Source organism: Vidua chalybeata, chromosome 26, assembly GCF_026979565.1.
Source record: "Vidua chalybeata isolate OUT-0048 chromosome 26, bVidCha1 merged haplotype, whole genome shotgun sequence".
NCBI classification, from domain to species: domain Eukaryota; kingdom Metazoa; phylum Chordata; class Aves; order Passeriformes; family Viduidae; genus Vidua; species Vidua chalybeata.
In genome coordinates this window covers 1,850,979-1,870,077 of record NC_071555.1, presented here as the reverse complement: position 1 = coordinate 1,870,077, position 19,099 = coordinate 1,850,979, and the positions used below count along the sequence as shown (strand labels likewise).

At 62.4% G+C, this 19,099-nt stretch overlaps 3 protein-coding genes across 5 annotated transcripts; 2 read left to right on the top strand and 1 right to left on the bottom strand.

The window, feature by feature from the left end:
- The first annotated feature begins 48 nt into the window (after positions 1-48).
- LOC128800153 (histone deacetylase 5-like) lies at positions 49-6,106 on the top strand. The gene is made up of 13 exons (XM_053965141.1): positions 49-896; positions 987-1,107; positions 1,507-1,556; positions 1,628-1,735; positions 2,069-2,124; positions 2,200-2,287; positions 2,378-2,497; positions 2,595-2,692; positions 3,209-3,327; positions 3,405-3,538; positions 3,727-3,811; positions 3,933-4,092; positions 5,152-6,106. The coding sequence occupies exons 1-13, from the start codon at positions 225-227 to the stop codon at positions 5,189-5,191; spliced, it is 1,851 nt and encodes a 616-aa protein (XP_053821116.1). The 5' UTR covers positions 49-224; the 3' UTR covers positions 5,192-6,106.
- Positions 6,107-6,831: 725 nt separating this feature from the next.
- G6PC3 (glucose-6-phosphatase catalytic subunit 3) lies at positions 6,832-11,088 on the bottom strand. Of its 3 annotated transcripts, none has more exons than XM_053965154.1 (7): positions 10,990-11,088; positions 9,950-10,176; positions 9,255-9,361; positions 9,007-9,097; positions 8,540-8,658; positions 8,310-8,451; positions 6,832-7,760 (listed from the first exon to the last, which is right to left on the bottom strand). In XM_053965154.1, the coding sequence occupies exons 1-7, from the start codon at positions 11,005-11,007 to the stop codon at positions 7,409-7,411; spliced, it is 1,056 nt and encodes a 351-aa protein (XP_053821129.1). In that variant the 5' UTR covers positions 11,008-11,088; the 3' UTR covers positions 6,832-7,408. The 3 variants fall into 3 exon arrangements, with proteins under 3 accessions (XP_053821129.1, XP_053821127.1, XP_053821130.1); XM_053965152.1 differs by having other exon boundaries at positions 10,936-11,015; XM_053965155.1 differs by lacking the exon at positions 10,990-11,088 and adding an exon at positions 10,585-10,911.
- Positions 11,089-11,210: 122 nt separating this feature from the next.
- On the top strand, positions 11,211-19,061 carry LSM12 (LSM12 homolog). The gene is made up of 5 exons (XM_053965157.1): positions 11,211-11,390; positions 13,229-13,362; positions 16,697-16,806; positions 17,125-17,251; positions 18,036-19,061. The coding sequence occupies exons 1-5, from the start codon at positions 11,270-11,272 to the stop codon at positions 18,126-18,128; spliced, it is 585 nt and encodes a 194-aa protein (XP_053821132.1). The 5' UTR covers positions 11,211-11,269; the 3' UTR covers positions 18,129-19,061.
- Positions 19,062-19,099: the final 38 nt, after the last annotated feature.

The following is a 19,099-nucleotide window of genomic DNA, read 5'->3' as shown; positions in this document are numbered from 1 at the left end:
TCCCCCCGCCCCCCGCCGAGTGTCCCATTCCGTGCTGGGGCTGTGGATGTTCCTCTCCCGTGGGATTCGCTTCTCCCCTGGGGTTCCCAATCCCTCGGGGTGCCCAGGGGTCCCCCTGATCCACAGGATCCCTCAGTCCCCTGGGGTTCCCAGTACTTTGGAATGTCCTTGGGTCCCCTACTCCACAGGATCCCTCTGTCCTCTGGGGTTCCCAGTACTTTGGAATGTCCTGGGGTCCCCCTAATCCACAGGATCCCTCTGTCCTCTGGGGTTCCCAGTACTTTGGAATGTCCTGGGGTCCCCTACGTGCCACAGGATCCCTCAGTCCCCTGGGGTTCCCAGTACTTTGGAATGTCCTGGGGTCCCCTACGTGCCACAGGATCCCTCAGTCCCCTGGGGTTCCCAGTACTTTGGAATGTCCTGGGGTCCCCTACTCCATAGGATCCCTCTGTCCCCTGGGGTTCCCAGTACTTTGGAATGTCCTGGGGTCCCCTACGTGCCACAGGATCCCTCAGTCCCCTGGGGTTCCCAGTACTTTGGAATGTCCTGGGGTCCCCCTAATCCACAGGATCCCTCTGTCCCCTGGGGTTCCCAGTACCTGGGGGTGCCTGATGTCCCCCAGTCCCGTGGTCTCCCTTTGTCTCCCGGGGCTCCCAACATCTCGGGGTGCCCAGGGATCCCCTGGGATCCCCCTTCCCCTTGGGGCTGCCCCTCCCCGGGGGGGTCCCGGGGTGCCAGCCGTGCCAGCTGTGCTGTGCCCAGGCGTGGTGTACGACACGTTCATGCTGAAGCACCAGTGCACCTGCGGGAACACCACCATCCACCCCGAGCACGCCGGCCGCATCCAGAGCATCTGGTCCCGGCTGCAGGAGACGGGGCTGCTGGGGAAGTGTGAGGTGAGGGGGGAGCTCCCCGCGTCCCGGGGGGAGGGGGGGGCTCGGGATGGCACGGGGAGCCCGGGGGGCTCAGCCTTTGCCCCTTCCCAGCGGATCCGGGGCAGGAAGGCGACGCTGGAGGAGATCCAGACGGTGCACTCGGAGCACCACGCGCTGCTCTACGGCACCAGCCCCCTGAACCGCCAGAAACTGGACAGCAAAAAGCTGCTGGGTGGGTGCTGGGGGGCCCCCGATGCCTGGGAGCCCCCTCTCTGGAGCTGGGGTCACCTTGCTGCCCTGTTCCTTGTGATCCCTCTGTTCCCTGCGGGTCCGCTCCCTCTGGGGTGTCCAGGAGAGTCCGTGTCCTGTGGGGGTCCCAGTTCTTGGGGCGTTCAGGGGTCCCAGGGGATCCCTCTGTCCCCTGGGGTTCCCCATCCCTTGGGGTGCCTTGGGTTCCTCCTTTCCCATGGGATCCCTCTGTCCCCTGGGGTTCCCCATCCCTTGGGGTGCCTTGGGTTCCTCCTTTCCCATGGGATCCCCCTGTCCCCTGGGGTTCCCAATCCTTTGGGGTGCTCAGAGGTCCCCTTATCCCGCGGGATCCCCTTGTCCCCATCACCCCTTGACCCCGCAGGTCCCATCACTCCGAAGACGTACGCGGTGCTGCCGTGCGGGGGCATCGGGGTGAGTCTGGGGGCAGGGCTGGGGGCGTCCCCGGGGTGGCCGTGCCCCGCTGAGCCCCGGTGTCCCCGCAGGTGGACAGTGACACGGTGTGGAACGAGCTGCACTCGTCCAGCGCGGTGCGCACGGCCGTGGGCTGCCTGCTCGAGCTGGCCTTCAAGGTGGCCGCGGGGGAGGTCAAGGTGAGCGCGTGTCACCGTCACTCTGCCTCCCTGCACGTGTCCCTCCCTGTCCCACCCGTGTCCCTCTGTCCTGGTTGTGTCCCGATGCCACACATGTCTCTGTGTCACACACACACGTCCCTCCGTGTCCCACCCGTGTCCCTCCCTGTCCCATGCATGTCCCTCTGTCCTGGTTGTGTCCCGATGCCACACGTGTCTCTGTGTCACACACACATGTCCCTCTGTGTCCCACCCATGTCCCTCTGTCCCAGTTGTGTCCCAGTGCCACACGTGTCTCTGTGTCACACACACACATCCCTCCGTGTCCCACCCCTGTCCCTCTCTGTCCCCCAGAATGGCTTCGCTGTCATCCGCCCCCCAGGCCACCACGCTGAGGAGTCCACGGCCATGTGAGTACAGGGACGGGGTGGGACCCCCACCCAGGGCCACCCCCTCCACTGATGTCCCATGTCCCTTGTCCCCAGGGGCTTTTGCTTCTTCAACTCGGTGGCCATCTCGGCCAAGCTGCTGCAGCAGCGGCTCAGCGTGGGCAGGATCCTCATCGTGGACTGGGTAAGGGGGGACGGGGGGGACCCCACAGGCCTTGGGGACCGCGTGGGTGGGTGTGTGGGGGGGGTCCCTGACACCCGGGTGCCCCCCCAGGACATCCACCACGGGAACGGGACCCAGCAGGCCTTCTACAGCGACCCCCACGTGCTCTACATCTCCCTGCACCGCTACGACGACGGCAACTTCTTCCCGGGCAGCGGGGCCCCCGAGGAGGTACCGGGGGGGAGTTTGGGGTTGGGGGTCCCCCCACTCCGTGCCCCCCACCTACCCTGGCTGTGGCACTGAGGGGGTCACCTGTGGCTGTGCCCAGGTGGGCAGCGGGCTGGGCGTGGGCTACAACATCAACATCGCCTGGACCGGCGGCGTGGACCCCCCGATCGGGGACGTGGAGTACCTGACAGCCTTCAGGTGGGGGGGGGCCACACCTGCACGGTGGGGGGCATGGCTGGGGAGGGGCTCCATGGCACGAGGGGGCTGTGCCTCGGGGAATTCCGGTGTCCTGGGGGGGGTTCCTGAGCCCTTGGGGGGGCTCTGTCCTATGGGAGGGGTCCCTGTGTCCTGGGGGAAGGGTCTCTGTGCAGTGGAGGGGGGGGGGGGGGCTGCATCAGGGGGTCCCTGCACACCTTGGTGGGGATCCTTGCACACCTTAGGGGGTCCCTGCACACCTTGGGGGGGTCCCTGCACACCTTAGGGGGTCCCTGCACACCTTAGGGGGGGTCCCTGCACACCTTAGGGGGTCCCTGCACACATTGGGGGGGGGGTCCCTGCTCCCTGAGGGGCTCCCCAAGTCCTGGGCTGTCCCTGTAATCTGGGAGGGTCCCCATGTCCTGTGCTCTGGGAGCTCCCTCCACCCTGGGAAGGGTCTCTGCCCTCCTGGGGGGCTCCCCCAGCCCTGGGGGGGTCCCGAGCCGCCGCTGCCCCCAGGACGGTGGTGATGCCCATCGCCAACGAGTTCTCCCCGGACCTGGTGCTGGTCTCCGCCGGCTTCGACGCCGTCGAGGGCCACCTGTCCCCGCTCGGTGGCTACTCCGTCACCGCCAAGTGTGAGTGGGGTCTGGGGGCAGCCCGGGGCGGGGACCCCGGCCCGGCCGCCCCTCACCCCGTGCCCGCTGCCCCCCAGGTTTCGGGCACCTGACGAAGCAGCTGATGATGCTGGCGGGGGGCCGGGTGGTGCTGGCGCTGGAGGGGGGACACGACCTGACGGCCATCTGCGACGCCTCGGAGGCCTGTGTCACCGCCCTGCTCGGCCTCGAGGTACGGGGGGACACCCCCGAGGCCCCCCCGAGCCCCCCGGCCCTTCCCCAAGGGCGTGTTGTGGCGCACGCCCCGTGTCGTGCCTCAGTTTCCCCTCGTTGGTTGCGGGGGCTCCGGTCCCGTCCCTGCCTTGCCTCTGGGGGTGCTGGTGGCAGTTTGGGGGGGCTGACGGGGTGTCCCCACCCCAGCTGGAGCCCCTGGACCCGGCCCTGCTGCAGCAGAAGCCCAACGTGAACGCGGTGGCCACGCTGGAGAAGGTCATCGAGATCCAGAGTGAGAACGGGGGCACGGGAGGGGCCGGTTCTGTCATGGGGGGACACGGAGGGACACGGGGGGGCACCGGGGGGGCACCGGCCGCTCCGTCCCAGCCGTGGCCCCGTCCCTGTCCCCGCAGGCCGGCACTGGGGCTCTGTCCGGCGCTTCGCCGCCGCCGTGGGCCGGTCCCTGCTGGAGGCGCAGCGCGGGGACACCGAGGAGGCCGAGACGGTGACAGCCATGGCCCTGCTGTCCGTGGGCGCCGAGCACGGCGGGGCCGGGACGGAGCCCCAGGCCAGGTGCGGCCCACGGACACGGGGGGACACGGGGGGTGTGTGACACTGGGGGGACACGGGGTGGGTGTGACACTGGGGGGACACGGGGGGATACGGGGGGTGTGTGACACTGGGGGACACTGGGGAACACAGGGGATGTGTGACACTGGGGGGACATGGGGAGACACGGAGGGTGTGTGACACTGGGGGGACACGGGGGGATACAGAGGCTGTGTGACACTGGGGGGACATGGGGTGGGTGTGACACTGGGGGACACGGGGGGATGCGGAGGGGGTGTGACACTGGGGGACACTGGGGAACACAGGGGATGTGTGACACTGGGGGGACATGGGGTGGGTGTGACACTGGGGGGACATGGGGAGACACGGAGGGTGTGTGACACTGGGAGGACACGGGGGACATGGGGTGGGTGTGACACTGGGGGGACACTGGGGACACGGAGGGTGTGTGACACTGGGGGGACACTGGGGACACGGAGGGTGTGTGACACTGGGGGGACACGGGGGGATACAGAGGGTGTGTGACACTGGGGGGACATGGGGTGGGTGTGACACTGAGGGGACACGGGGGGACACTGGAGACATGGGGTGGGTGTGACACTGGGGGAACACAGGGGATACGGAGGCTGTGTGACACTGGGGGGACACTGGGGGACACTGGGGACATGGAGGGTGTGACACTGGAGGGACACTGGGGACATGGGGTGGGTGTGACACTGGGGGGACACCGGGGACACGGAGGGTGTGTGACACTGGGGGGACACTGGGGGACACAGGGGGTGTGCATGGAGCTGGGTGTGACACCGGAGGGGACACGGGGAAGGTGCACAGAGCCAGGTGTGACACTGGGGGGGACATGGGGGGGACATGGAGGGTGTGTGACACTGGGGTGTGACACTGGGGGGACACAGGGAGACATGGGGGACATGGGAGTGTAACACCAGGGGCGTCACAGAGGACGTGAATGGAGCCAGGTGTGACACTGGGGGGACACGGGGGTGTGACACTGGCGAGGACACGTGTCCCAGGGGGGTGACAGACACTTGTCCCTCCTCTGCCCAGGCCAGCAGAGGAGCCGATGGAGGCCGAGCCCACGCTCTGACCCGCCCGGATCATCCCGAAAACCAAGGAACACCCGGAAGAGACAAAAAACACACACACACACAAAAACAAAAAAATCACAGTAAAAGGAAAAAAAAAATCCAAAACACAAACAAAAAAAAACTAAAAAAAAAAAAAAAAAGACAAAAAAAAACCAAAAAAAAAGGGAGAAATCGAAAGGAAAACGAAAAAAAAAAAAAAGAGGAAAATATTTTCTTTTTCTATTAAAAAAAGGAGAAAACCACAAAAAAAAATCCCCCCGCCCGTCCTGTGCCCCCGGCTCCCCGCAGTGTTTGCGGTCGTGTCTCTTGTGCAGCAGCAGTTCCACCAGCACCCCCTGTCCCCCCGTGTCCCCCCGTGTCCCCCGTGTCCGTCGGGTCCCCCCGGCGCTGCCCGGACCCCCCCGGGGCTCCTCGAGATTTTATTTTTTAGGGTTTTTTCCTTATTTTCCCCCTATTTCTGTGTGTCTGCCCCCCTCGTTCCCTCCCTGGCTCCGGATCCGTCCCCCCACCCCGGGGGAGGCGATGGGAAATCTTCGTGCCTTTAAGTAAGTATTTTTTTTTAATGCCTTAATTTCCCTTCATTTTGGGTTTTTTTTTTAATTTTCTTGGGTTTGTTTTTTTTTTCCCTTCGGCCTCCCCGTTTTGGACGGGGACATGAGACAAAGGGACGAGCCCTGTCCCCCCACTCCCCTGTCACTTTGTCACCCCGGCGCCTTTGTTGGGATCAAATTTATCCTTATAGGAGAGGGAAAAAGAAAAAAAAAAAAAAAAAAAAAAAAGAGGAAAAACCACTTTATTTTCCTGTTTTGTCACCAGCCGGAGGGGCCTCAGAGCAATTTTAGCTTTAAAAGAGAGAAAACCACCCAACCCCCCCCCCAAAAAAAAAAAAAAAAAGGGATATAATTTATTACAGATGGATTTATTTAATAGTATTTTTTTAATGGGGGGGGCGGAGGGGGGGAACTGGCACAGGGACAGCACGTCGTGGGTTAAATTATTCCGGGGGCGGGGGGGGGGGAATTTGGGGTGGTCCCAAATTAGGACAGAGGGCTAAGGTTGTCCTTGTCACCTCTCCTGGGGGGGAAAGACCCTGGTTTAGGGTGAGGAACGGGGGGGGATCGTGCGTGTCCCCAACGCTGGGGACACCCCGAGTGTGGTGGGGGATCCCCCTCCCCACCCCAGGAGAGGGAAACGCCTCTGGATTTTGGGGGCAGCGTGCCCGGCTTGCTTTGGGCTGGTGTCGTCGTGTGTCCCCCCCCCCCCCCCCCGCAGTGTGTCCCCCGTGTCCCCCCCCGGTCCTGTCCGTCCCCGCTCACGCTCGCTCCGGGTCTCGGTTCGGTATTTTGTAAAGATGTCACCGATGTTCGTCCTTGTATAAATAAACTGTTTCTGGCAATACCCGCCGGGCCCGCTGCCTTTGGGGGTGCTGCTGGGGGGTGCCCCTGTGTCCCTTTTCCTGTCCCCGAGTCCCCTTTTCCTGCCCCGTCCTCCCCGCGGTGTCCCCCACGTGCCTCAGTTTCCCCAGGCACCGCAAGAGGCGCGGGGAGGGAGCGGGGCGGGTCCCCTTTGTCACCCCCGGGCTCGGGGGGCTCTGTCCTCGCTGTCCCCCCAACCCAACCCCCAGCACTCGGGGCCGGGCTCGGTTCTGGAGCTTTATTTGGTTCCAAACGGGGGCAGCCCCGCACACACCGGGCTGGGGGGGGGTCCCGGCGGGGCGGGGGGGGGCCCCATCCCTGCTGTGGAGAACTGGGGACAGCTGGGGACGGGGCTGGCAGCTCAGTGTCCCCCCCCGGGCCGGGGCTGTCCCTGGGCTGTGTCCCCAGACCCGCTGGGCACGGGGCACCCCCGGCTCGGCCCCGGGGGGCTGGGACGCCCTGCCCGGGGTGAGGGGGGGGTCCCTGGGGCAGGCGAGGGTGAGCATGAACCGGGACAACTGCTCGGCCTGGGGGGGGAAGGAGTGAGAGTGAACCGGGAACAGAGCGGAGACCCCCCCCCACTCAATTTGGGGTCTCTGGGGAAAGGGAGGGTGAGCATGAACTGGGACAGAAATGGGGACCCCCTACTCAATATCGGGGTCCCTGGGGCAAAAAGAGTGTGAGAATGAACTGGCAACAGAGCAGACACCCCCTAGTCAAATTTGGGGGTGCCTGGGACAGGTGGGGATGAACTGGGAGCAGATCCCCCCCCCCTTCCCCGATAAAGTGAGGGGGGGGGGTTTAGGGGGCTGCCCGGAGCCGGCGGAGGATGAGGATGAGCTGGGGCAGGAGGGAGGCCACCAGCACGGGCCCCAGGGTGTAGCGGGCGCCCACGTTCAGGTACCACAGGGCCGCCTCGTCGCTCTTGGGCAGCTTGTGCAGCATGTCCAGGGCCAGCAGCCCCAGCGCGGCGCTGCCCAGCGGCGGCTCCAGCCCCCGCAGCTCCTCGGCGGCGCGGCGGCTCAGCGGGTGCCTGGCGGCCAGGGCCAGCCCCAGCGCGCTGCCGCTCACCCGGCACAGCGAGGCCCAGGGCCGCGTCTCCGGCCGCAGCCAGGCCGGCTCCCAGCACCGGGCGCTGGCCCGGCGGAGGGACCTGGTGGGGAGGGGGGGAGATGAGGGGCTTTTGGGTTGTGCACCCCCCGAGAAACGGGTTGGGGGAAGAGCTCTGCGGTCAGCCCCCGTCCCCAAACAGCTCGGGGGGTACATCCCTGCAGTTAGTCCCTGCACGACCGCAAATTACTCCTGGAAGCAGATTCCTGGGGATGCCTCCCTCCAGCCTGGAGGGCTGCTCCCTGGGGAGACCCCTCCCCGGTGGGCACATCCCTGGGGTACACCCCTAGCACCCCGGAAGGCTGATCCATGTGACACCTTTGTCCTGTGACACCCCTGTCCCCCTGTGACACCCCTTTTCCCCGTGACACCCTTTCCCCCTGTGACACCCTTTCACCCCATGACACCCCTTTCCCCCGTGACACCCTTTCCCCCTGTGACACCCCTTTTACCCTGTGACACCCCTTTCCCCCGTGACACCCCTTTTCCCCCATGACACCCTTTTCCCCCTGTGACACCCTTTTCCCCCTGTGACACCCTTTCCCCCTGTGACACCCCTGTCCCCGTGGGACCCCTGTCCCCGGGCACTCACCAGTCCAGGTCCAGGCCTGCGGCTGTGGCCAGCCCGTGCAGGGCCAGCGCGCTCAGGAGCAGCCCCAGAGCCGTCAGCAGGAAGAACCGGCACTTGAGGAAGTTGGGGGGCCAGCGCTGCAGCCCCCAGCCCAGAGCCATCCCTGGCGGGGGGGGACAGACGGGCTTGGCACTGGGATGGACTGGGAAGGGGCTTGAGGGAAGGGGAAGGAGCTGGGGTGCCCCCCTCACCTGCCAGGGAGCCGGTGACCACCTGATGGGGGAAGTGGGCCAGGACGAAGATCCGGGAGAGCCCCATGGCCACCAGCAGGAGGATGTAGATGAGGAATGGGATCAGCCTCAGCAGCCGGCTGGAAGGGAACGGGGCTCAGCGGGGCGGGGTGCAAAGGAGGGAAGCACAGCTGAAAGGGGCAACAAAAAGTCCTGGGGGGCATTCAGGGGCTCTACAGCCTCTTCCCGAGCTGCCAGGGAAGGGATGTGTCCCCCTGGAGCCGCCCTGCTGGGAGGGAAGGGATCCATATCACCCTCCACGGGTGCTGGGGTCCCACATCCACCCCCTCGTCCCACAGGTGCTCTGGAAGCTTCCAAGGGACGGTGTCTCCATCCCGGGACTCCTCCTGCCTGCTCCCCGTGGGGTCTGCCCCACAGGAGCGGCCCCACATCTCACCCCCCTCTTCCCACAGAGGCTGAGGACTCACCTCCGGGTGTACCTGGACACTCCCTTGCTCAGGGCGGTGACAACTGGCCACAGGGCCGCCCCCAGGATCATGCAGTGGCCCGAGGGGCTCCCTGGGGGATGAAGCACAGGAGAGCTGGCGATGTCAATCCCAACCCCTCCCCGCTGCTCAGGAATGGCTCTTCCCGCCTCCAGCCCAGCGTTCCCACGTGGATGGGGCTCCTGGGGCTCTTCCCCGGGGATCCCGGGGCTGCCCGAGCTGGGACTCACCTGGCCCCGTCTCGCAGGTGACCGGGAACTGGCGCAGCGGGAGCTGCTCCTGGCTGGAGAGCCCCGACTCGTGGATCCACCAGTACGGGCGCTCCCCGAACAGGAACCTGCGGCAGGGACAGCACGGAGCGTGGGAGAGAGCCCAGAGAGCCAGGGGCTGGATCCCTGCAGCCCATCCTGGGATCTCCAGGAGAGCAGGATCCCTGCAGCCCATCCCGGGATCCAGGAGAGCAGGATCCCTGCAGCCCATCCTGGGATCTCCAGGACAGCAGGATCCCTGCAGCCCATCCTGGGATCTCCAGGAGAGCAGGATCCCTGCAGCCCATCCTGGGATCCAGGACAGCAGGATCCCTGCAGCCCATCCTGAATGATCCAGGAGAGGAGGATCCCTGCAGCCCATCCCGGGATCTCCAGGACAGCAGGATCCCTGCAGCCCATCCTGAATGATCCAGGAGAGCAGGATCCCTGCAGCCCATCCCGGGATGATCCCATCTCCAGGATGAAGCCACAGAGGATCAGGATCCCTTGCCAACCCTGATTCCTCCGGAGCTTTTCTCTGCCAGGAATTCCTGGCAGACGCTCAGGGCGGCTCGGGTGACCCCGCGGAATGCCACAGCCAGGGAGCCTCTGCCCAGAATTCCTGGGGCAGGGAGCAGGGAGTGTCCCAGTGCCCCCCTCCGTGTGCCCCCCCTCACCACTTGAGGACCACGTTGAGCCACTCGGCCACCAGGGCGATCCAGAGAACCATCAGGGACACGCGCTCGTCCAGCCCGCGGGCCAGCGGGAAGCAGACGGTGTAGATGGAATTGGGATCCAGGTGGGACGTCAGGAAGAGCCAGAACTGCTCCAGCCAGGGCGGCCCAGCCTGCAGGGCCACGGCGGCGTGGATCCCGGCCTCGTGCAGGGCATCCATGGCACTGGGCTGGGGCACAGCAGGGAGATCAGGATCTGGAGGAACCCCTTGGGGACAGGGTGGGAGGTGGATGGATCCTTAGGAACCCCTTGGGGAGAGACTGGGAGGTGGATGGATCCTTAGGAACCCCTCGGGGACAGGGTGGGAGGTGGATGGATCCTTAGGAACCCCTTGGAGAGAGACTGGGAGGTGGATGGATCCTTAGGAACCCCTCAGGGACAGGGTGGGAGGTGGATGGATCCTTAGGAACCCCTTGGGGAGAGAGTGGGAGGTGGATGGATCCTTAGGAACCCCTTGGAGAGAGACTGAGAGGTGGATGGATCCTTAGGAACCCTTGGCACTGATTCAGGCACTCATTCACCACTTGAAGTTTGCCCACAAATGACTCCCCAGTTTCTGCCCGGGGGCAGAACACACCTGTGGCTCTGGGATGGGGAACAGGGCAGGATCCCGGGGGATTGGTGTGGGATTTGCTGGAGCAGCTGAGATGCTCCAAAGAGCCACCAACTCCCTGGGGGCTTTCCCTTGGAAACCTCCTGGGTCTCCTGTGGTGATTCTGCAGAAGGCCTGGGGTCTCCCTGGAGTCTTGCCTGGAGCCACCCTTGGTATTCCTTGGGGTTTCCCTGGGGTCTCCCTAAGCGGGTCCTGGGCATCCTTGGGGTCCCTCTGGGCCTCCCTGGGCTCTCAGGCCCGAGGCCTCCCTGGGGTCTCCCTACATCAGACCCGCGGCCTCCCCATTCCCACCAGCAGCCTCTGAGCCTCCCTGACCTTCCCTGAACCTCCCGGTGGCGCTGCCCACCCCCCGGTACCGGCGGGAGGTACCTGAGGGGGGGGCTTCATCCCGGGGACCCCTCAAAACTCCCTCCCGCCGCTCTCAGCGCCCTCTTCCGCCTACACTTCCCATCACCCCCCCCCGCGGGGCGGCGCGCTACGGCGGGGCGGGAGGGACAAACCGCGGCCGGCGCGGGCTCGGCCAATCAGCGCGCGGGGCGGAGCAGATCGGCGGGGCGGAGCGCCAATCCCCGCCCTCGCTGCCGCGCGGCCCCGCCCCCGCCGCGCCTGGCCGAGGCGAGCGGAGCCGCGGGCGCTGCGGGCGGACAAGATGGCGGCGCCGGGCGAGTACTTCAGCGTGGGCAGCCAGGTGTCCTGCCGCACCTGCCAGGAGCAGCGCCTCCAGGGCGAGGTCGTCGCCTTCGACTACCCCAGCAAGATGCTGGCGCTCAGTATCCACCCGCCCGCGCCTCGCCGCGCTGGTCCCGGCCCCGGCGCGGCCCGCTCGGGCCTCTGCGGCCCGCCCGATGAGGGGGTGGGGGGGGGGGGCGTGAGGGAGGGAGGGGAAAGGGGGCGAAGGAGGGGAGGGGGTGTGAGGGGATCGAGGTGGGCGGCGACAGGGAGGGGTTTGAGGGGCAGCGGGGAGACCCCCGAGGGACGTGGGGAGCCCGGTAGGGAGGTTTTGGGGAAATTGGAGAGATTTGTGTCGGGGTGAACGGGGAGCTCCGTGTGGAGGGACTGGGGGGCCGGGGGGGGGGGGGGGGGCTTGTAACCGCGGGGTTGAGGAGCCCTGCACTGGGGTGAATGGGGGACTTGGGGGTCTTGTAGTGGGTGAATGGGATGTGGGGTGTCCTGCAGGGAGATTTTGGGGGGAATTGAGGAGGTTTGTTTTGGGGGGATCGGGGAGCCTGTGTTAGGGTGAATGGGGGGGATTGGGAGCCCGTATGGGGGTGAATGGGGGGCCCTGTATTATAAAGAACTTCTGGGGGGGGGGAGTGGGGAGCCCTGTCCTGGCTTGAATGGAGAAAGAGAGAGCACCAAGTTTTGGGGAGAATAGTGGGGACTGCGGTGTCCTGGAGGGTTTTTTTTTGGGGGGGGAGGGCAGTGAGGAACCCTGTAGTGGGGTGAGTGGGGGTGTGGCATTCACTGTGGGGGGGTTGGAAGCTTTGTTTTGGGGTGAGTGGGGGCAGTGGGGTGCTCCCTGCCCACCCCCCAGTATGGATACATGTGGATATGGTTTTGTTTGGGATCTGCAAGGAACAGGAAAAGCCGAGGGCTGTTGGAGAGCAGTGGAGGGTCCCAGGAGAGGGGGGAAAGGTGAATGCTCAGCTCAGGGCTGGCGTTGGAGTTCTGGGGGGGCCCAGGGGTGGGTTCTGCAGGGAGTGAGGAGCTGGGAAAGGGTTTTGTGGCTGGAGCTGTGGGAAACAGAGCGGGGAAAGGCCCCGTGGGTGCCTGGGGTGTGATTGGAGCCAGGGGAGCTGCCAGGGAAGTCCCAGAGGGTCCGACAGGTTGCTCAGTGCTGCTTGTCAGCCCCACGGGGAGCTGAGCACTTCCCAAAGTCCAGCTCACCCCACAGCTGGGGTGCTCCAGCTCATCCCCCAGAGGGGGAGACTGCAATTCCCTGGCTTCCTGCTCGCCACTGAACGGCGTTTCTTAGGGAGGGCTCCACCTTGTGCTCAGGGGGGGGTTGGAGAGGAACAGGGGCTTCCATGAGGGTCTCCTCCAGGAGGAGATGGTGCTGGCATGGAAGAGGCTCTCCGTGTTGTGCTCCATCCATCCCTCCATCCTCATGGGAGCAGAGGAATTGTGCAGGAATTCCTGTCAGCTCTGGAAGGGGTGGGTTTGTTTTGTTTTTGTTTTTTTTTTTTTTTTTTTGGGGGGGGGTGCTGTCTCATTCCCAACAGCAGTACCAACAACCAACCTTGTGTGTCCCTCTCCTGGGAATTCCAGAACAGGGAATGCTCCCCGGGAGGCTGCTGCCTGCAGGAGGAAAAGAGTTCTGGTGGAAAAAGAGCAAATTTGGTGGTGCTGGTTCAGGCAGGTGGTGGTGGTGGGCTGGTGTTGGTGCACCAGGACTGGAGAACTCAGTCTGGAGTTGGGCTAGACCAGGATCAGCACCAAAACAGGTGCAGGGAGAGATGAGTGAGATGGGATCACTGCTGACCCCAGGCAGGGACAAGGGAGCAGAGGAGCTTCCCACAAACCCAACCTTCTCCTGCTTTGCTCCTGGGCCGTGTCCCACCTACAAAAGCCTCTCTGTGGATTTGTTTTCCTTAACCCCTTCCTCCAGAATGCCCCTCTTCCAGTGGCAAGCCCAACCACGCAGACATCCTGCTCGTAAACTTACAGTACGTGTCAGAAGTGGAAATAATCAATGACCGCACGGAAACGCCTCCCCCTTTAGCCTCCCTCAACGTCAGCAAGGTGAGAGAGCCCCTCAGCAGGGATCCCCAGGAATCCTGCAGGGATCCCCAGGAATCCTGCAGGGATCCAGCGGGATTTGCTGCTGGAGCTGCTCCCAGCGCAGCTTCCCAGAGTTCCATCCTGAGGCTTGGATTTGGTGATTTGGGGCTGGATTTTACCAGTTTGGGATCTGGATTTTGGCATTTGGAGGCCTGGGTTTTGTTTGGTTTAAGGTCTGGGCTTTTGGCATTTAGGGCCTGTTTTTTTGGGTGGTTTTAGGGTCCGGATTTTATGTCTAGATTTTTGGCATTTGCGGACCTGGATTTTGGTGGTTTTGGGTCTAAGGTGATCTTGTTTTGGGGCTTGCATTTTGAGGGGTTTGGAGCCTGGGTTTTGGTAGTTTGGGTCCAGGTGGTGGTGTTTGGGGTCTGGATGATGCTGTGTTGGATCTAGATTTTGGCGTTTTGGAGTGCACAGGAGGGGTAAAGGTGAACTCATAAAGGGGAGCTCATGGAATTCTGAGGAATTGCTTTTCATCCATCCTGGAGCGGGATCACTTCTGATTCCCAGTGAGGTGAAAGAAAGGGAAGGTGACCCCGAGCCCTGAGTGCTGGGATGGCTCCAGGTGTGGGGTGCTCAGTTGTCACCTCCTTGTCCCACAGGGACACCTCTCCCAGGGCTTTGTGCCACACAGGTGGCACCAGCTGGGTGTCCATCCCCTCCTGGGTCCCTTCCCGATGGATTAACACGTCCGAGGTCTCGGGTGACACAGCTGCCACCACGATGTGACTGTTGGCTGTCAGTGCAGCGAGTGACATCGCTGGGAGCGCAGCCCGAGGGGAGCCCCCTCAGGAATTGCAGTGCTCATTTTGGGGAGCCCCCTCAGGAATTCCAGTGCTCACTGTGGGGAGCCCCCTCAGGAATTCCAGTGCTCCCTGTGGGGAACCCCCTCAGGAATTCCAGTTCTCACTGTGGGGAATCCCCTCAGGAATTCCAGTGCTCATTTTGGGGCGCCCCCTCGGGAATTCCAGTGCTCACTGTGGGGAGCCCCCTCAGGAATTCTAGTGCTCATTTTGGGGCGCCCCCTCAGGAATTCCAGTGCTCACCTGGGTTTGGTGTGGGGGGGAATGACAGATGCAGTCGGGTTGGAAGGGGCTGTTCCAGTGGCAGGAGGGCAGTTCTGTGGGGTCTGCCCCACATCTCCTTCCCCGTGGGGGCTCAGGCAGGCTGGGCTGGGATGGTGCTGCAGGACTGGGATGTTGGTGGCCGGTACTGGTTATACTGGGAGGAGGAGGTGTGGGCACATGGCAGTGCTGGCAGTGCTCCAGGGAACCCAGAGAGTTGGGGACTTTTGGGGACACCGCTGTCCCACGGGGCTGGCACTGGGCACAGCCATCCGGTGCCATTCCAGGGAGATTTTGGAGGGATCCCCTTGATCTCCTCAGCCTGCTGGCACCCAGCTGGGATGAGGGGCCAGCCTGGCCCTGGGGGGGACCCTGGCATGGCCCCTGGGGGCCCTGGCATGAACCTTGGTGGCCCCCACAGTCCCTGAATTCCGTCACTCACCCCACGGGAGCAGGGAGTGACTCATCCATTGACGAGGTGTGTGCAGGGAACTCCTTGGAGTGCTGGGATCCAGGGGCTGGAGCTGAGCTGTTTCCTGGTGGGAAACAGATGCATTTTTTCCTGGGAAACGGGTGCATTTTTTCCTGGGAAACGGGTGCATTTCTTCATGGGAAACAGGTGCAATTCCTGGTGGGAAACGGGTGCATTTTTTCATGGGAAACGGGTGCATTTTTTCATGGGAAATAGGTGCATTTTTTCCTGGGAAACGGGTGCATTTCTTCATGGGAAACGGGTGCATTTCTTCATGGGAAACAGGTGCATTTCCTGGTGAGAAACGGGTGCATTTCTTCATGGGAAATGGGTGCAATTCCTGGTGGGAAACGGGTGCATTTTTTCATGGGAAACGGGTGCATTTTTTCATGGGAAATAGGTGCATTTTTTCCTGGGAAATGAGTGCATTTCCTCCTCGGATGGGCAGGGAGGGCACACCTGCTGCAGGGCTGACGAGCACAGGGATGGATCCCGTGGGAATGCCGGGGTGCTGCTGCTGCTGGCACCTCTCCGGGGGTTCTGGTCACCTCCCGCTGGCCTCTTGTCAGGGCTGTCCCCAGGTGTGGATGCAGCAGCTGCTGGAGGAGCATCCCAAGGCCTGGGACAGAGGGGATCTAAACCTCAGGCTGGGGAAGGGGGGGTCTGGTCTGGCTGGGAAGGGGATCTGCTCTGGGAGGACACGGCAGAGGGGATTCCCAGGGCTCACAATTCCAGCCCATCCCAGTGTGGTGGGGGATGCCACTTCTCCAGCCTTGTGGCAGACCCTCCCTGGAGGGGTGAGGGGCTGTGGCAGCCCAGGGAAGGCTGGGAAGGGTGTGGGGTGCAGGGAAGTTCCTGTGGAACGTTGTGTCTGGTTTGGAAGCCTGGCTGGTGGTCTTGGAGAGAACCATTCCCACCTGGAGTGGGGTGGGTGGCTTGTGAGGGTGAGGAAGGCTCCTGTGCCCACTGAGGCATTCAGGGAGCACACGGGGAGCATCCCAGTGCTCCTGCAGTGCCTAAAGTGTCCCCAGTCAGAGGGAGCTGAGGCTTTTCTGTCCTCAGAGGGGCTTTGGAAGGGGTGAAACCCCCTCAGCCAGCACCAGGAAGCCAGTCCAGCTCTGGGTGTGCTCCCAGGAATGAGGAGGCTCCAGGAGGAGGAAGAGGAGGGATGATGCTGCTGTGGCTCCTCCACTGCGGCAGCTCCAGCCAGGAAAAGGCAGCTGGTCCAAGGCTGCTGCCTCCAGGCTCTGCTTCCTTCTCCTCCCACATCCATGGGATGCAGCATGGGGGATGCCAGGGTCGGGGTTTTCCATCTCTATTCCAGCACCCTGTGTGTAATCACACCTCCCCGCACACGGATGCGACTCCCAGATAACCGGTTCTGGTTATTTTTTTTGGGAGCAAACCAACTGCTGCAGGCTAAAGTTGCTCGTACTCCTGCGTGGAGCACCTACTCCCAGCGTGTTGGGTATTCCAGGCTCCTCTTCCCCATCTCCATCCCAAGTAAACTGAGTAGTGAGGGGGGGGTGGTTTGCACCTGAAATGCCAGAATTTATTCACAAAAGGCCAAGGGGAAAGAGCAGGGGGTGTGAAAAAATGGCACCACCATCCCCCAAATCTCTGTGAGTCCCCGGCAGAGGTGGGGGTGCCTCCAAAGGGGAGTTTAGGCTGGAATCACAAGGGGCAGAGCCGTGCCCAGGGCGTCCCCGTGTCCCCCTCGCTGCTCCCAGCCCAATTCCCTGTCCCTGTGTTTTCCCAGCTTGCCAACAAAGCACGGACGGAGAAGGAGGAGAAGATGAGCCAGGCGTATGCAATTAGTGCTGGTGTCTCTCTGGAGGGGCAGCAGCTCTTCCAGACCATCCATAAGACGTAAGTGCCCGCCTCGGGGGTTCCCAGTGCCCGCCTCGGGGGTCCCCACGCTCCCTTTTGGGGTCCTTCACAACCTTTTTGGGGGATTGCCATAGCTGGGTCTCTCTGGTTTGCCCTGGAAGGCTCTGCTGTGTCCTGGGTGGCATCCTCAGGGAGAAGGGTGGCTCCCTGCCTGCTCCCTGCCCCTTCCTGGCACATCCCACCCCCCTGGAGTCCCACCCCTCTCCAGCTGGACCCTGGAGTGACGGGGGTGGGGGGCTCTTTGCCCCCTCAGTGGGACACAGGCTCACCCCAGCCGTTGTCCCTCCCTCCCCTCAGCATTAAAGACTGTAAATGGCAGGAGAAGAACATAGTTGTGATGGAAGAAGTCGTCATTGCCCCTCCGTACCAGGTGGAAAACTGCAAAGGCAAAGAGGGAAGCGCCCTGAGCCACGTACGCAAAATAGTGAGTGTGGGCTGGGGACACCGGGAGGGTGGCACGACCTGGGGACAGCCAGGAGCCCTCCTTGGTGAGGCTCCAGCCCCTCCTGGGCATCCCCTTCCCTCTCCAGATCCCCCTGCCACCCTTCTTGGAGCCGTGTGCTCAGAATGCTGAGCCGGGGCTGGGGACACTGGGAGGGACTGGGCAGGTGTCACCTCCCTGGGGACACCCGGGACCCCTCCTTGCTTGGCCTCCAGCCCCTCCTGGGTTTCCCCAGCCCGTCCTGGGCTTCCCCAGCCCCGCCTGGGCTTCCCCCAGCCCCTCCTGGGCTTCCCCCAGCCCCTCCTGGGCTTCCTCCAGCCCCTCCTGGGCTTCCTCCAGCCCCTCCTGGGCTTCCTCCAACTCCTCCTGGGCTTCCTCCAGCCCCTCCTGGGCTTCCCCAACCCCTCCTGGGCTTCCTCCAGCCCGTCCTGGGCTTCCTCCAGCCCCTCCTGGGCTTCCCCAACCCCTCCTGGGCTTCCTCCAGCCCGTCCTGGGCTTCCTCCAGCCCCTCCTGGGCTTCCCCAGCCCGTCCTGGGCTACTCCAGCCCCTCCTGGGCTTCCTCCAGCCCCTCCTGGACGTCCCCAGCCCCTCCTGGACTTCCCCCAGCCCCTCCTGGGCTTCCCCAGCCCCTCCTGGGCTTCCCCAGCCCCTCCTGGACTTCCCCCAGCCCCTCCTGGACTTCCCCCAGCCCCTCCTGGGCTTCCTCCAGCCCCTCCTGGGCACTTCTCATTCTCTAAACCCCTCTGTGCCCCCCTTGCCCCGCAGGTGGAGAAACATTTCCGGGACGTGGAAAGCCAGAAGGTCCTGCAGCGTTCACAAGCACAGCAGACACAGAAGGACACGTCCCTGTCATCCTGAGGCCACCTCAGGGCCACCTCCCTGCTGTCCCCGTGTCCCCTCCCCGGAGGCGGCGCCGGGGGCAACGTCAACTTTTATTTCCTTTTTTTTTTTTTTTTTTTTTTTTTTTTTTCCCTCCCCCCCCCCCTCTCTCTCTCTCTCTCTTTGGGGAATCTCAACCAATTCCAAACTTTAGACTTTAAAACAAACGAGAAAAGAGAATAATTTAAAGCTCCTCACGCATTACTTGACTAACAGACTTTGTTTTTCCGCCATGGTTTCTCCCTCCAGCCAGTCAGACTCTGTTAATTTTATTTTTTGGCCTTTTTTTTTTTTTTTTTCTCCTTTTCCTCCCAATTCCTGCCTCCCTCTTCCCCAAAAATCCCTCCAGAAAATAAAGCTAACGAGCTGACTGCGGTGGCCGACCCGGGACCCTCATGACCAACGTGGTCTCGTTTTAATTTTGTTTGCACAGGGCAAGGCTTGAATTAGTCTTATTTTTCTTATCTTTAAATATATATATGAATATATATTAAAATGTTCTTTAAATATTTGTCTGCTTCCAGTAGGGTCGTGGCAAAAAATGCCTCTAACACAACCCTCGGGAGCAGCCAGAACCTGGATTTGGGGTTTTCCCCCCATTTCCTTTATGTTTTTAAATTTTTTTCCCTTTTTCATTTAATTTTTAATTTTTTTTTAATTTTAATTTTTTTTTTGGTTTTGCCACGATCCTCCCTCTCCCCTTGTTGTTTCCTTTGACTGTTTTTATTTTGTGGTTTTTTTTTTTTTTAAATTAAAAAAAAAAAAAGCAAATCAAGCTCAAAACAATTCAAGCCCTGCCTTTAGGAAAATTAAAGATTAAAAAAAAAAATTAAAAAAAAAGAAAAAAAAAGGAAAATTTTTTAGTCTTGTTTAGCAAAAAACAATAAAAACCCGAAATTTTTTTAACCATCACCGGAGTCTGTGGGGGCTCAATGGGGGCGTGGCCTCGA